Source organism: Triplophysa rosa, linkage group LG11 (genome assembly GCF_024868665.1).
Source record: "Triplophysa rosa linkage group LG11, Trosa_1v2, whole genome shotgun sequence".
Lineage (NCBI taxonomy): Eukaryota > Metazoa > Chordata > Actinopteri > Cypriniformes > Nemacheilidae > Triplophysa > Triplophysa rosa.
Window position 1 is genome coordinate 16,664,801 of NC_079900.1, and position 14,252 is coordinate 16,679,052.

Consider the following 14,252-nt stretch of genomic DNA (forward strand, 5'->3'; position numbering starts at 1 on the left):
TGTAGAAATAAAGGCCATAACGTGTTATGTTTGTTAGGGGGTAGATTATGCATTAGGATTGCCAGCACGACCCGCAAACATCAATTTAACATTTCAGGTTAAAAAAGAGATATTTCAAAGTGTTTCTCTTACTCCACACAGTGAGAGAGGCGCTTGCGTTGATAGCTCCCTCTGAGTTCGCAACGTAGCAGGTGTACGTCCCCGTGTCCTGAAGAATGACAGGCTGAACCTGTAGACCACCAGACTCTAACAGTGTGAAACGTGGAATCTGCACTGAACCGCTGGCTAGAATCTGTGAATCTGTTGTGCACACACACAAACAAACCAGTTAACTCAACAGTTCACTTTACCTCATATACAGGATTAATAGAACATCACTGGATGATTTTATTACACGCTTAAAGTTTTCCCAGAGGAAAATCCTCCTAAAACAGCCTGCAAAGTTCTCTGGGCTTGTTATGGGGTCTGCTATTATATAATAATACATATACCGCTTCATAATTGGGAAGGCTTTGGAAATGACTTTGTGAATATAGCCAAATCGGCAAAGGAATATAATGGAGGATTCTTGTGTTACTCTTGCATGAAATTATCTTTTGTGGTGCCAATCAGTTGCAACAAAGACTTTTTTACAAACAAAGACAACTTAATGACTTCCTATACAGCTCAAGACACACAGCCTCATAAAAGACTTCAATTTACAGCGAGGATGACTGCGACTCGATCTGCCTGTAATGTTTATAATAAAAACTCTAGTAAATATAACAAAACAGCGAGACCAAAAGACAAAGTGTTAGTACTGAGATTACTGATATCTGCAAAAGTTCAATACAAGTAGTCAAGAGCTTCCCAAACTTTTAACAATGACGTAAGCCTCCAAAACGTATTATTGACACAGGGAGGGAGGGCGTGAAGCATCTTGTACTTGACGATGTTTAGTTGTATTGCAGTAAATATTTGACTGTTTACATCGAATGAAGACATAACCGACTGTGTTTACATTGCATTACTATTAAAGGTCCAGTGTATTAATTTTAGCAGCATCTAGTGATGAGGTTGCGAATTGCAACCAACGGCTTACTCCACCCTCCCTTTCGAAGCACTACGGCAGCTGACACAAAACTAAGATGTTGTCACGTTTTGGCTTCTTTGCCGAAGAAGATTACGTATTTACGAAACACGATCTGTAGAGCAGTTTGTCCGTTTAGGGCTACTGTAGAAACAACATGGTGAATTCCATGAAAGGGGACCCGCGGTGTATATAGATAGAAATAGCTCATTCTGAGGTAATAAAAACATAACGCTTCATTATGTAAGGTCTTTATACACCTCTGAAGACAGTTATGTATATTATATTGCATTTCTGTCAATAGATGCTACAAAAAATTGGAGGACATTGGACCTTTAAACATACTTCTTATTAAGACTGGACTGTAAGGATTGTCCCTTATGTTTCAGATACACTAAAATTTGCTAGACTAGAAACATCCTTTAATATGAATGTGAGTATTTGAGTACTGTACTGTACTGTTCTGTACTCTACTTGCACATTAAATCTGATTTACGGGCTTGAATCATTGGTCAAATTTAAGATGCAATGCTAAAATTGAAACATCGCATTACACTCACCTCTTTTCCAGGTGATGGCAGGTTTAGGAGCTCCAGACACCTGACAGGTGAACGTGGCCACTGCTCCATCTGTGACAGTGATGTCAACCGCTGGCGCGCTGAAGGCTGGAGCCATACCTGGAGAACACACCGACGCATTTTTAATCAGGCGAGAAAATGCATACTGTCTGCGCCACATTCACGCTTAACGCAGTCCACCCACACACCCTCACACAAACACATTATTGCAAGAGACCAAACAACAGGCCGGAAATTGAATTAACGCATTGTTCTGTCCACACTTCCCTCAAAGAGCTACTTTACGCTTTTGATTACGATCCAGGATCACGTTTGAGTTTCAAATATGAAACCTGGCATTCATCTAATTGTGTTATTCCGATCGGGTGACTAAAATGAAGGCATTGTGGAGTTACTGGGTCATTCTGAATGGGTGGAGATGTGTAAATGAATGGGTATTTCCATTTGGAAGAGTAGAGCGTATTCCTGGTTGAGAGGAAAGAGAGCGCTATTTGGATGCGTTTTTGAAAATGTGCCACATTCATTTGGAACAGCCGAAGGCAAGAAAACAAGCCCCATTACAGCTTGGTGTTTAATACCTTTACATCATTATTTTATGAGATAAATACTGATGCAGTGGCTTTAAAAACTCGATTTCTCTGTCCCAGAGCTTGTTGCAAAGATCACGCTGCAAAAAATGACATTCTTACTAAGCATTCTTGTCTTGCTTTCTAGTAAAAATATTCTTCTTAAATCGAGTTACATTTTATTGACAAGAAAAGTGACGCAAGATATTTAGTCTTGTTTTGTAAAAGAGAATTTAAGAATTAGGGAAATGTATGTTTAAAACAAGCAAAAAATCTGCCAATTAAGATAATTGTACTCTTAAACAATACAAAAATGCTTAATAAGAATGTCATTCTTTTAAGTGCACTTCAATGTCAGCTGTCTGTGCAGACAGGAGACAACAAGACAACAATACTAATATCTCTCTCAGACTCATTTATTCTAAAGGTATCTCCATACTTTGCCAAAGCGCTTGAACGATACGTCCTGACACACTGTTAGACACTTTAAAATCAGAGGTGGCTTGCTATTGAAAATCAACACACTCAACATCACGGCCTCTCTGGGGAGATAAAGGCATGCGGAATGATTACACGCCACACTAACGTTCATCTACTGTACTTGTCCTTGATCACTTTAGCATGAAACAGATCTATACAAGAATAATAAAGCCTGCAGGAGAACTAACACATCTCTGATTGAACCGTCGGTCAATGAGAGAGAGTAGATATGCGCAATCAATACACCAGACACAGGAAGACGCATTCCACTCGTGATCTTTTGCCGCTCAGAGCTGGATATCAACCGGTAAATGTTTTCTTGGGGGTAAAAGGGCCTCCATTCTACACTTTTGTAGCACTTAATTTTGATTTCTTAAAGTTTGTTTATATTACTCAAGGTTTCTTGAAACAGTCATAATTTAGTTTTAGTTTACTTTACTTTTTATGACCCTTAGAATTAGCTGAGGTGTAAATTTTCTGGCCCAGTAGCTTTGGAAAAATAATGATTTTCAAAAATGTTTCTATGCTTGGACAAACAAGATTTTCCTGCTCTAAACCCACAGCAATAAGTCAATGTTGCAGTGTGGTGTTGGTCAGAATACTAAAACACCACAGTGTCTGCACCTGTTTATGAAATAAGCCTACAAATGGATGACGTTTATATATTTTTTTACTTGCAGTCACTGAAAAAAATTAAGATATCGCTTCAGTTTTGCCTTTAAACTCCCCGTGAACCGGAAGTTGCAATCGTTTTTCCGTATTTTGATGCATTTCCGAGTTAAATGGAATTTTGTATGAGAAAAAAATGTTTTTGGCCCGATTCAGGTTTGCCGTCTAAAACCGCGAGCCGCGGCGCTTTCTGTCTTCAAACGCATCAATTTCTGTCATTGATGCGGCGCCAATGTCCCTAGAAAAACATGCGCGCTGCACCGCATGCACGTCGCGACTGCGTCGACCCCTATTTGCGCGCGCCTGCCACGTGTCTACATTTAAAATAACGAATACGCGTGCGGAAAAGACGCGAAATGTGAATCGGGCCTTTTTCTGCGATTTTCATGTATAAAATGTATAAATTGGATGTATAAAAACAGCCGTTGCAGCAGGCAGCAGGCAGCAGGCAGCAGACTGACAGTTGAAGGTGAGGAGTTAACGGATGCTCCGCACAAGCTGTCTAACATATGTCATTTAAGATGGATAGTCATTAACTCAACTCAACTTTATTTATACAGCGCTTTTTACAATTTTCATTCTTACAAAGCAGCTGTACATGAGACATATTGACTATAAGCAAACCAATTAAAGTCATACCTGTAAAAACAAGAAAAAGGTGAAAACAAAGAAGACAGACATACCCACATACAAAACACTCCACACACACAATATGCAAACGTACTAACACACAGACACACACACACGGACGCGCACGCACGCACACACACACACACACACACACACGTACACACACACGCACAGTGAGAGCACACATTTAAGATAAATGAGAGAGAAGCACAGGTCAAATATAACAGACTATAAATTCCTATATGCAATATTAATTAAGTAAAACTTTAAAATTCTAAAGCAGCCCCCCGGCCAGGCAGATGCAAAACAGTATGCAAACGGTGGCGAGGAACCCAAAACTCTAATCGAGAAAAAAAACCTCAGGAGAACCCAGGCCCAACCAGGGGATTCCAGTTCCCCTCTGGCAAAAGCTGCTGCCTCTGCACAAGCTCCAGAGAGCTTGCACAACAAGACTAAATAAAAATAAATAAACTTACTAATAAGGTAAATTATAGTTTAAGATTGTAATTACATTACAGGACATAAGTGCATTTTCAGATTTGAACTGAAGTCTATGAGGGTACACGATTTTTAAAAAGAGAATGACCCACATTGATAAGCTATTTACAATAAACGCAGCAATATTTCATGAAAAAATAAACATCGTAATTTTTTATTTCACTGGGACTTTAATCATAATTTCAGCATGTACTGTTGCAATTCCAGTCCAGTGTCTGTTGAATTTCAACAGAAACAAACCTCAGGAATGATCCAAAAAGCATCCAAAAGCAATGTGAAAGACAAGACAGATGAAAGTTGTGAAAAAACAGGATTATTTCAATATAGTTTCGTTTGTGAGCTGATCCTAAAATACATGTAAAACAGTAGTATTGTGTGGTTTAAACATTTTTAATTTGCAGTATTCAAACTCTGTAAACATTGCATCTTTTTTGTTATTTTGACCGGTTTGTTACATTTCAATTTTCTGCAAATACGAATACATTTGGGAGAAATGTTGACACTAGTTCACAGAATTAAACAAAATTGTACAACTGAAAGCTGTCTGTGCATATTAAACTGGAACATGAAAAAATATTTTAGAGGGCGCAATGTGGAATTCTTTAGTGCCATCTAGTGACATTGTGAATTTCAACCAAGGGCTCGCTCCGTCCCTCCCTTTCGAAGCAATACAGTGGCTGACACAGAACTATGTCGTCGCGTTTTTTCTTCTTTGCCGAAGGAAATAGAAACAACACGGCGATTTTCCACGCTCGTGGACCCGCTGTGTATGTTGATAGAAATAGCTAATTTTAAGGTAATAAAAAGATAACGCTTCATTATGTAAGGTCTTAATACACCTCTGACATAGTTCTGTATATTATATTGCATTTCTGTCAGTAGATCTTCCTAAATATTACACACAGCTCCTTTAAGCATTCTGTATTTAAATGGCCTCTGCACCCCGAAAACATTTCGTGCAATCATGGAGAATCAGATGATACAAAGTTCAATACAGCTCGAAGTTACAATCATTACAGCAATCTACCTTCAGTAAATATGTGCAATTGCGGCCGTGGTAATTATCTGTGTGATGAAAGTGCTCCTCTGAGGGGGTCTTAATGTTCTCATACAGCACAGATCAGGACCGGGGCCCGACATACACCATCATCTAATCAACTCCAGACAGGCCTCTCCACAGGGAGCTTTTACATCTCACAGAAGAGGATGAGAATCACATGACCAAAGATTAGGAATAACGCATCTGCCAACCCTTGGAACCGCTGTGAAACGGCTGATACGAGGTGCATCCTCCAGCTGGCCACATCGGACGCGCTTGTTTTTGTCAATAATTAACATCGCAGAGAAATACGATATAAAGAATGCATGCAGCAACCCCGCTTTGAGTTTTGACTCACTCGTGACGTCCAGATAAGTGTGGACCTGAGCCTCTCCAGCCGAGTTCCTGGCGAAGCACTGGAAGATTCCGGCATCGCTGGGCTGTATCTTCCTGACCTGAAGGCCCATGCTGGAGATGACCTTGTAGCGAGGGTTGCCGAGTTTACTGAGGGGAACTGCATCCTTATACCACTCCAACCTGGGCATTGGCACCCCTGTTAGACACAAACACAACATGGCGGGTTCAACAGGTCAGATGTATAAAAACTACGTATGGAAAAAATAAAGAAAACAGCATTTGCTGTATTGTTTGTGCATTTCCTGGTCTGAGGTAAAAATATTGTATATCACTGTGCACAAATTCCAAGTTTCAGTGAGTATTTTTAGCTCGTAAACATGAAATGACACCTTCATTCTCGTCTCTGGAACTGAAGGCACGTGTGCTATGAGGCCACGCAGACTGCATTGGTCTAACTTTATTATATGTATTATATTTATTATACACACGCAGAGGTATAATTTTGAAAATGCTGTCAGCTGCCTTTATAGGATATAAAAAAGATGAAGTGTCAAGTGGAAATGAGATGATCTTGAGGCCTTAAGCCTCCAAACATACTCGCTTCTAAGAATATTCTGTCGGCTTGGAAAAGCGAGCCCTCGGGGGGAAGACTTAAGTAACAGCTGAAAGAACTAACAGGGAAAATCAGCACTTGCTGTGGCTCTCGAGAAGGCCACCAGATTGTACCATTCAGACTCATTTAGCGTTCCTTGCCTGCGCAGACCATACCGTGCGAAAATCTGTCTTCTCTTGATCCTTTTGAGCTTCAGACTTGAATCTGCTCCAGAGAGATATACTTCTCCAAACAAAGCAGGTTCCCATCTATCCAGACCCATAAAAAAGTGTGAACGCTCCCAGAAGCAGCACATGAGAGAGGTAATGGATTGATTCCACTTTCAGCTCTGGAGGATGCGGCGTGGCGGCTTGCTTGTTTTTATTTCCCGCGGCCCGTCTAATGCTGAGGGATGGGTTTTCACCTTCGCCGAAATTGCAGTTGAGCCGAGCTCGAACCACGACGGACAAATATCATAAGTACGGGTTATAACTGTTGGGCCGACTTTCCATTTCGCCGCTATTAGAAATTTTTCTGGCAGAAAACCAATACCATTTCATCGCCCATTTCTCCACTATATAATGATAATAGCTTAAGCCCTTTCCCATCAACACCTCATATCTCACGGCTAATCGTAAAGCCCACTCCACTCTTCCGAAAGGCCGCCATTTGTCTCGGACCACAAGACAATGACATTTTCTGAAATGTACAGATTTGATAAATCACCCCAAACAATCGTCGGATTCGCCCCTCGCGGCAGATCACAGACTTCTGGGTTAGTTAATAGACCTGGGAGTTTATTCGTGAATGTAGGCGGCAGCGTGGGATGAACGCAAACAAAGACGCAGAACTGCTAGAAATACCTTTACGTAACTGAGCTTACCAAGCGGAGGAAGTACAAAAGCTCAGAGTGCTTTGAGAAGCATGCTGATCAGAGAGAGGATGAGGTGTATTGTATGTCTATTGTCGTTCAAGTACAATGAGGAGAATGTTTATAAATCCCTAATTAATTCAGAACCCTCGGTTTACCCATAAATGGATGACATCAAACTCAAATGTGCATGGGCTTATATTCTTTAGGTTAGGGGTCAAAGGTCAATTTTCCTACTGACGACCATTCATTAACTGTGTCAGTCTTAATAAAAGTATACCTTTCAGTTTATTTATTGGTTATCAGGGGCCCCACCAGGGGTGGGCAAAGGGGGCAGAAGCCCTTAATATTTTCAGTGAAGCCCTGTTTTTTACGGTTCTTGTTTACCGACATTCTTCAAAATATCTTCTTTTGTCTTCCACAGAAGAAAGAAAGCCATACAGGTTTAAAATGTCGAGAGGCTGAATAAATGACGACTGAATTGTTGAGTTGAAATAGATTTGTGAAAGTGCAAAACTTAAAATCAAAACATTTGATCGTTTTTAATACATTCTCTGTGTGCAACTTTGCCTTACTGTAAATAAAAAAGAAATGTGTTCATAAATCAAACCAATTTCGCTGCTAATTGATATCTGAGTGTGATTTCTGACTGAAACTACAAGAATGACATCACTTCCTGTGCTACCCTTTTCCCCTATCCTAAAGAATGTTAAATATCATAAATTGGAAAATTTTCACTTTGAATACTAATGCAATACGACAGGTGTAATGCAAAAAGAAAACGTGATGTCTGCCCAAGGGCTCTCTGACCTCGTGCTTGGCATTGGATATCCACATTTCTCTCCACTTCTCCCAGCATCTTCCTCCTGGGCTCGGCGGTAAAATAGGGCGCCTCTGCAAAAGCAAACAAACCCATTTAAAAACACACCGACGTTTCTCATCCGAACAGAAAAGAATGATTTTTCATGGTACTGAAATTCATAAACGGTTTAAAAAATAATCAAGTGATTCCATCAGTGGAAATAAGGAAACATATTTTTAAAAAATGAGATTTTCATCGAGCGCAGACGGGTGTGGGGCAAATTTATTCCCTTTTCCGTAGCAACTGAAAGTTTACTGGAGCAAAAGTAATGAATTCATAAACACTGTCAAAATCGAACTGCTCGGGTTGGGTAGTTAATGTAGTCTCGTGTCTTCGGCATTTGTGATGAGAGTCAGACATGTGGAAGGGTCGCATTAAGACTGAGTGCACTGGTGTTTCATTCACTTCTCTCACTTAATGCACATCATCCTCTACCGTAATGTCTTGACTTCCTGTAGAGGCACAGATGGCCACTGAGGCTGTACACTCTCATTATCGTGAAGACTTGCATTATAGATTTCATGGTTATGGAACATCTGTTATGAGCCCATAACAATGAAAATCTCCAATTTGTTATGTTTGCATTATAGTGGATTGCAGAAAGATCCACAACTTATGGATAGTTTACCCCAAAATGAAAATAATCATTTATTCACACTGATTTGGTTCCAACCCCACTTTAATCTATTGCTTCTGATTAAATATAAGGTACAATGGAAGTGAATGGGGACTGGAGCTGTTATGCTTTTAATGACAAAAAGTGCCATAAAAGTAGTCTTGCACTAGAGTTCTGATGCCTTACAGTAGCTATGTGACAAACAAATCACACAAAGTCAGAATGGCATAAATCATTTCCTTTTATTGAGTTATTTAGATGCTTTAATCTTAAAGTTTGGATTTAGACAGACGGGACTCACAGATGTATTTTACATGATCTATTTAATAGACCAAAAAATTATTCTCTTTGTAGTATTGTAAATCTGACATTATGAGAGATTTAGGTTCGAAAAAGCTGTTTACTTAGAGAGATCTGCAGACCATTGAAAAGCTGAAGTGCACGTTTTACACAAATAAGCAGATGAATAAATGCATGTTTTGCAATCCTGAATCTAATTCAGACCGTCACCCAAACAGTCGCTAATCTCTTGACTTATGTGCAACACCGCATTGACAGCCCACAGTCATCAATTCAAGTCAACTCGGTGTTGCTCAGCGCAATATATTCCTCCTCTTACGGATTCGTCACTCTATACATATGTATTGGACTTCACATGGTGCTCAGAACACCTGTCAGCTCGGCACTCAAATGGACAGTGATTTGAAGTGAAAGCATAAATATTTAATAAGCTGTTTAGCTGGATGGTTTTCCATATATAACTGTAGAGAGCAACATCTGACAAGCTGTACTGTATGTAGTCTACTCAGTATCTGTGAAAAATCTGCAAAGACAGAAATACTGGTGAATTCAATGCGACGCCTACATCCGAGATATTAAAAACTTTAAGAATCTGTATGCTGCTGTCAACGGCAGTTTGGATGTCAATCGTACTCGCTGAAGAACTATTTGGGAAATAAAATCAGCTTGAGCACAGTATGTGTATGTTCTTCACATGCACGGTTACATGAATCTGTAATCATGTTTAGTCAGTTAACCTTACGCTAAAAGCTAAGCTAAAAATACAAAATGTGTCTCTCACAAACGTATTGTTTAGCTTTGGAAGACATATTTTAACCAACTGGAGTCAATGTGATTACTGTTGGATGGGTGTGCTTTTTGAAGATACTTTGACAGCATCTTAATGTGAAACTTTTGTGTTCAGCTGAAGAAAGAGGGTATGCAGTACCAGTCAAAAGTTTGGAAATGCGTGACTGAATATTTCGAATAATCTTAAAAATCTTTTAATCTCAGGGTGTATGTTTAAATGTCTGAAATTACTTTTGTACAGTTTTTTAGAAAGATGACCAAATAATGACGTAAAAGCATCCAATAAGATGCCAAGACAGCAATTTTCTAAATTCTAGTGCCAACTTTGAAGATGCTAAAACACAACATACTGTAGTTGTAATTTATCTTAGATGATTTTAGTCACAACATAATTCCCACATTTATAATAGTGCTACTCCATTGTTTTAATGAGTTTACTATTATTTCAAAAGGAGGAAAAATCTAAATGGAGAATTAGTGTATTAGAGTAGTAACGTACACTTGAGATTGTATCAGTGTGAGTAAATAATGAAATAATTTTAAGCTATTTTAGTGAACTTTTCCTACACTCTAAAAACAGTTGTGTCAAAAATAACACATTTTACATCTCTGTGCTATTTCTTGGGACAACATGTTTTGTGTTACTTTCAAATCAAATCAACAATTCAAATCAACGCGATGCGTGATGAAAGTAACGCATAATGTGGTAAATAAATAACACAAAACAATGTGTTAAAATTACCACATCCATCTTCACACCGCGTCCTAACCAAACGCGACGCGACGCTGTGACATGGTATCTTTTCCATGTTAACCAGAGGTTTTGTCCTAACCAGCCGCGACGAGCAAGGCCGTTTCTATTTCTGCGACGTCGCGGCTGACAGCTCCGCTCACACAATGGTCTCATTCGATGTAAATTCAGCACCTCATGAATATTAATCGCCAAACATGGATGAGGACAGGCTATATACGTTTGATTACATACGTTTAGATTCTGAAATTATAGCATAGCGTCCGGTGAGGCATCACTGAAGTCTTGAGAACAGGACGCATCTCTCTGCATGTGCACTCTTCAGCTGCAGCATGAGAAGGTGCGTGGACAGAGAAAAACTGTTCTGATTGGCTGTGTTTTGTGATTGATTGTCGCGTCACGCCCCTTTTTCACGTTCGGTATGGACAAACAAATAGCTTATCGCAGGAATCTCATTGAGTCGCGTTTGGTTATGATGCGGTGTAAGAGTGTAACAACTTGCTTCATATTGTAACACCTAATTTCAATGGCTGTATTTAAGCAAACACAACTACATTATACATTATTAATCATATTTATTTATTGTTAGTGTTTATATATAATATTTACAATACATTATGACGACAATGATTGATATTGTTAATCTGCATTATAATATATAACACCTTAAAATACCACAGTACCTAAGGTTATCCAATGTATTTTTTTTGAGAGACAGGGCAGGTGAAAATAGATCCATTTGCCTACATTCGCTTTTTGCACCAACTACAAAAACCGCTTTATTCATTAAACACACACACAGAAATGAGCAGACGCATCATTTTATTTGTTATGCATTGAGCAGCAGACTATACCAAAGCTGTGATAACATCAGCCCCTAACAATTCTCTCTTTCAAAAGACGAGGTGTGGGGTTTCTGTTATTAAGTAAATCAAATGACTTGAAAATAGGTCTGATGGCACATTAACGGCATGTGTTTGGGGATGATCCTAATGTGTGGCATTACCTGCTGATATTCTCATAGAGCACTGTGACCGATAGCCGTAATGCCCGAGGCTCCCCTTAAAGCTCTTGGCTCAGCTAATACAGTGTGTAATTTCAGGTTTTATGCGCAGTAATATAGTGCTATATCTATCAGAGCTTCGCTGTTCATCACTCCCCACTGAGTGGAACCATTAAGACTGGATTTTCTCTGTCGACGTACGGCTGTGAAAGGAGATATGGGGCTTTTATTGGACGAGGTGTTTTACCTGTGATAGAGAGGAACGCTTTGGCCTCCGCAGGCTTCACGCTGCTGTCCAACAGCGAGGCTTCGCACACGTACATGCCCACGTCGGGGCTGGTGGGGTTGATGATGGTCAAGCGTCGGCCGAAGGAGCCCACGCCGCTGGCTACTTCTACGCCGTTCCTCCGCCACACCAAACTCAGCTTTTCAACCGGACTGAGGAACATAATATGAAATGATATGGCTTTGTGGCATAAACATTAAGACTCTAGTCTGAGATGTAGTTGAGTGGTTAGAAGATATTTTGAGAAATGTCCAAGATTGGGGAGTAACTGATTACATGTAACGGGATTACAGTAATCAGGATTCAAAAATGTGGTAACTGTAATCCCTTACAGTTACATGAAAAAAACGAAATAATCAGATTACAATTAGTAAAAAATGTGATTACTATCAGGATTACAATTGTTTCAAAACTAAAGTAATTGTTTTAAAATGTGGAAGTGTAAGGTGTTTTTGTGCCGTGCAACCAATTTCTGTATATGATTGAATGTTTTCTAATGATTAAAACAGCAAAAAAAAAAACATTCCTAAATGCTTCTCAGCTTGTTTTATCTACATAGCCTATAAAAAATATGACATGTATAATGTATTGTGTTAACTGACATTAATAATCATGATTACAACATCAAAGTCAATAATCAACAATAATGACTTAATTTTAATATTGCAGCCCTCTCTAATAAGTTCCTGCTTTTTTACTGTATATACATTTTTTACTGTATATTCTTCTTTGAGCCACCTCAAGACTATTCTGATGCTGCTTTGCTTCTGTGAATGAAAAGAATTTTTAAAATAATGTTGCTTTTCTGTTTTATTTACATATGTGACCCTAAAGTAATCCAAAAGCAATCTGACTACATTACTTTTATATTGTGATACTTGGATTACGTTACTGATTACATTTTTTCTTAAGTAATTTGTAGCTGTACCGGGATACATTTTTAAAGTAACCCTCCCAACCCTGGAAATGTCATAGTAGTTTTCTGACAATACAATGCAAGCCAATGGGGGCCAATGTTCATTTGGTTACCAACATTCTTTAAAATATCTTCTTTTGTGTTATGCAGAAGAAAGAAAGTTATACAGGTTTGTGATGACATGAGGGGGAAACGATGACAGACATTTTATTTTTGGGTGAACCATCCATTTAATGTTCTTGAAATTGGAATATTTCTATTTTTGGTGAACTGTTCCTTTAAGAGATGCTGGAGATTGATGACAGTGAACCCATTAGAGGTAAATGAACATCAAATGGACTGTAGTCATATGAAACAGCTTGTCTCCATACAGATGTACTCACCGTGCATTTGCTATACACTCCAGCGTGGCCTCGCTCACCCCCGCCACCACTGTTATGTTCCTGGGCGGGATAACAATCACTGGAGCCACGGGGTCTGCTGGGGCATCTGAATCTAACCGGGACAGAAAAGAGAACTTCTGAAATAGCTAAAACGTCATTTGCAGGGGTGCGCTTGAAATAGCATTTTGTTATTTTAAAGCCTTAATTTGAAGCCTTAGCGTGTGAAAAATTAATGTTTCAACTCAATAATATAAAACAACAATTCTCACATTGGAGAGTGTATTAATCCAGTTTATTACTGCCGTGCAACAGAGTGATGAAAAATTCATCTCTCTGTGTCGTATGCCCGGCAAGCACACAATATTTTGAATAATTAATCTTTTGGCACCGGTCCTGTGACACGCTTCAAACGGTCGGGTTCTCCCTCCCCACCCCCTCATTTCACTGTTATGCTAAATCACGCTCGCATGAAAATATGCTTTTTACATTTTTAAAATGACCCAAGCATATCTCGCCTCTAATTGTAAAAAATTTAAGACTGCCTATTAAATCGGCTTCATTCTTTCAAAGAGGAAATTAGAGAATATCTAAAATATTGAAATCATATGATAATGAGGATTTAAATAACTAAGTCGATTGCTCGAATCCAGCCTTTGATGTTGAATTTGACGAAATGCATGAAGGGGGGGAGGCTGAATTGAACTTCATTTACTTCCTGAAAGTTTGGTGCCTTTCAAAAAATTTCAACTTCATGCGATACTACGGGCGTCCTTAAAGAGATGGTCCCGTCCAATTAATGAAAGCGTATGAGATGATTTATTAAATATGTCAAAGATTGTATAGAGGCAGGAAGAGCACATTCAGGATGGTGGGACCCGCATACTGAAAACCTCATAGTGGTCGACCACTAATCTTAATATCGGTTATGTCAAAGGTGGTTACAGTATGGAATAGTATAATGTATCACGAAAATAATTTTAAAGGTCACTTTTAAAGA

The 14,252-nt window shown here is 39.1% G+C and overlaps 1 protein-coding gene across 1 annotated transcript in view; it reads right to left on the reverse strand.

Annotated features, from left to right (window-relative positions):
• Positions 1 to 14,252, reverse strand: part of sdk1a (sidekick cell adhesion molecule 1a) — a 295,667-nt gene that overhangs the window by 83,926 nt on the left and 197,489 nt on the right. Inside the window, exons 7-12 of the mRNA XM_057345051.1 lie at positions 13,256 to 13,367; positions 11,918 to 12,108; positions 8,160 to 8,243; positions 5,888 to 6,082; positions 1,630 to 1,746; positions 133 to 300 (exon numbers count right to left, since the gene is read on the reverse strand). Coding sequence (XP_057201034.1) covers positions 133 to 300; positions 1,630 to 1,746; positions 5,888 to 6,082; positions 8,160 to 8,243; positions 11,918 to 12,108; positions 13,256 to 13,367 — 867 coding nt within the window. The remainder of the gene's footprint in view (positions 1 to 132; positions 301 to 1,629; positions 1,747 to 5,887; positions 6,083 to 8,159; positions 8,244 to 11,917; positions 12,109 to 13,255; positions 13,368 to 14,252) is intronic.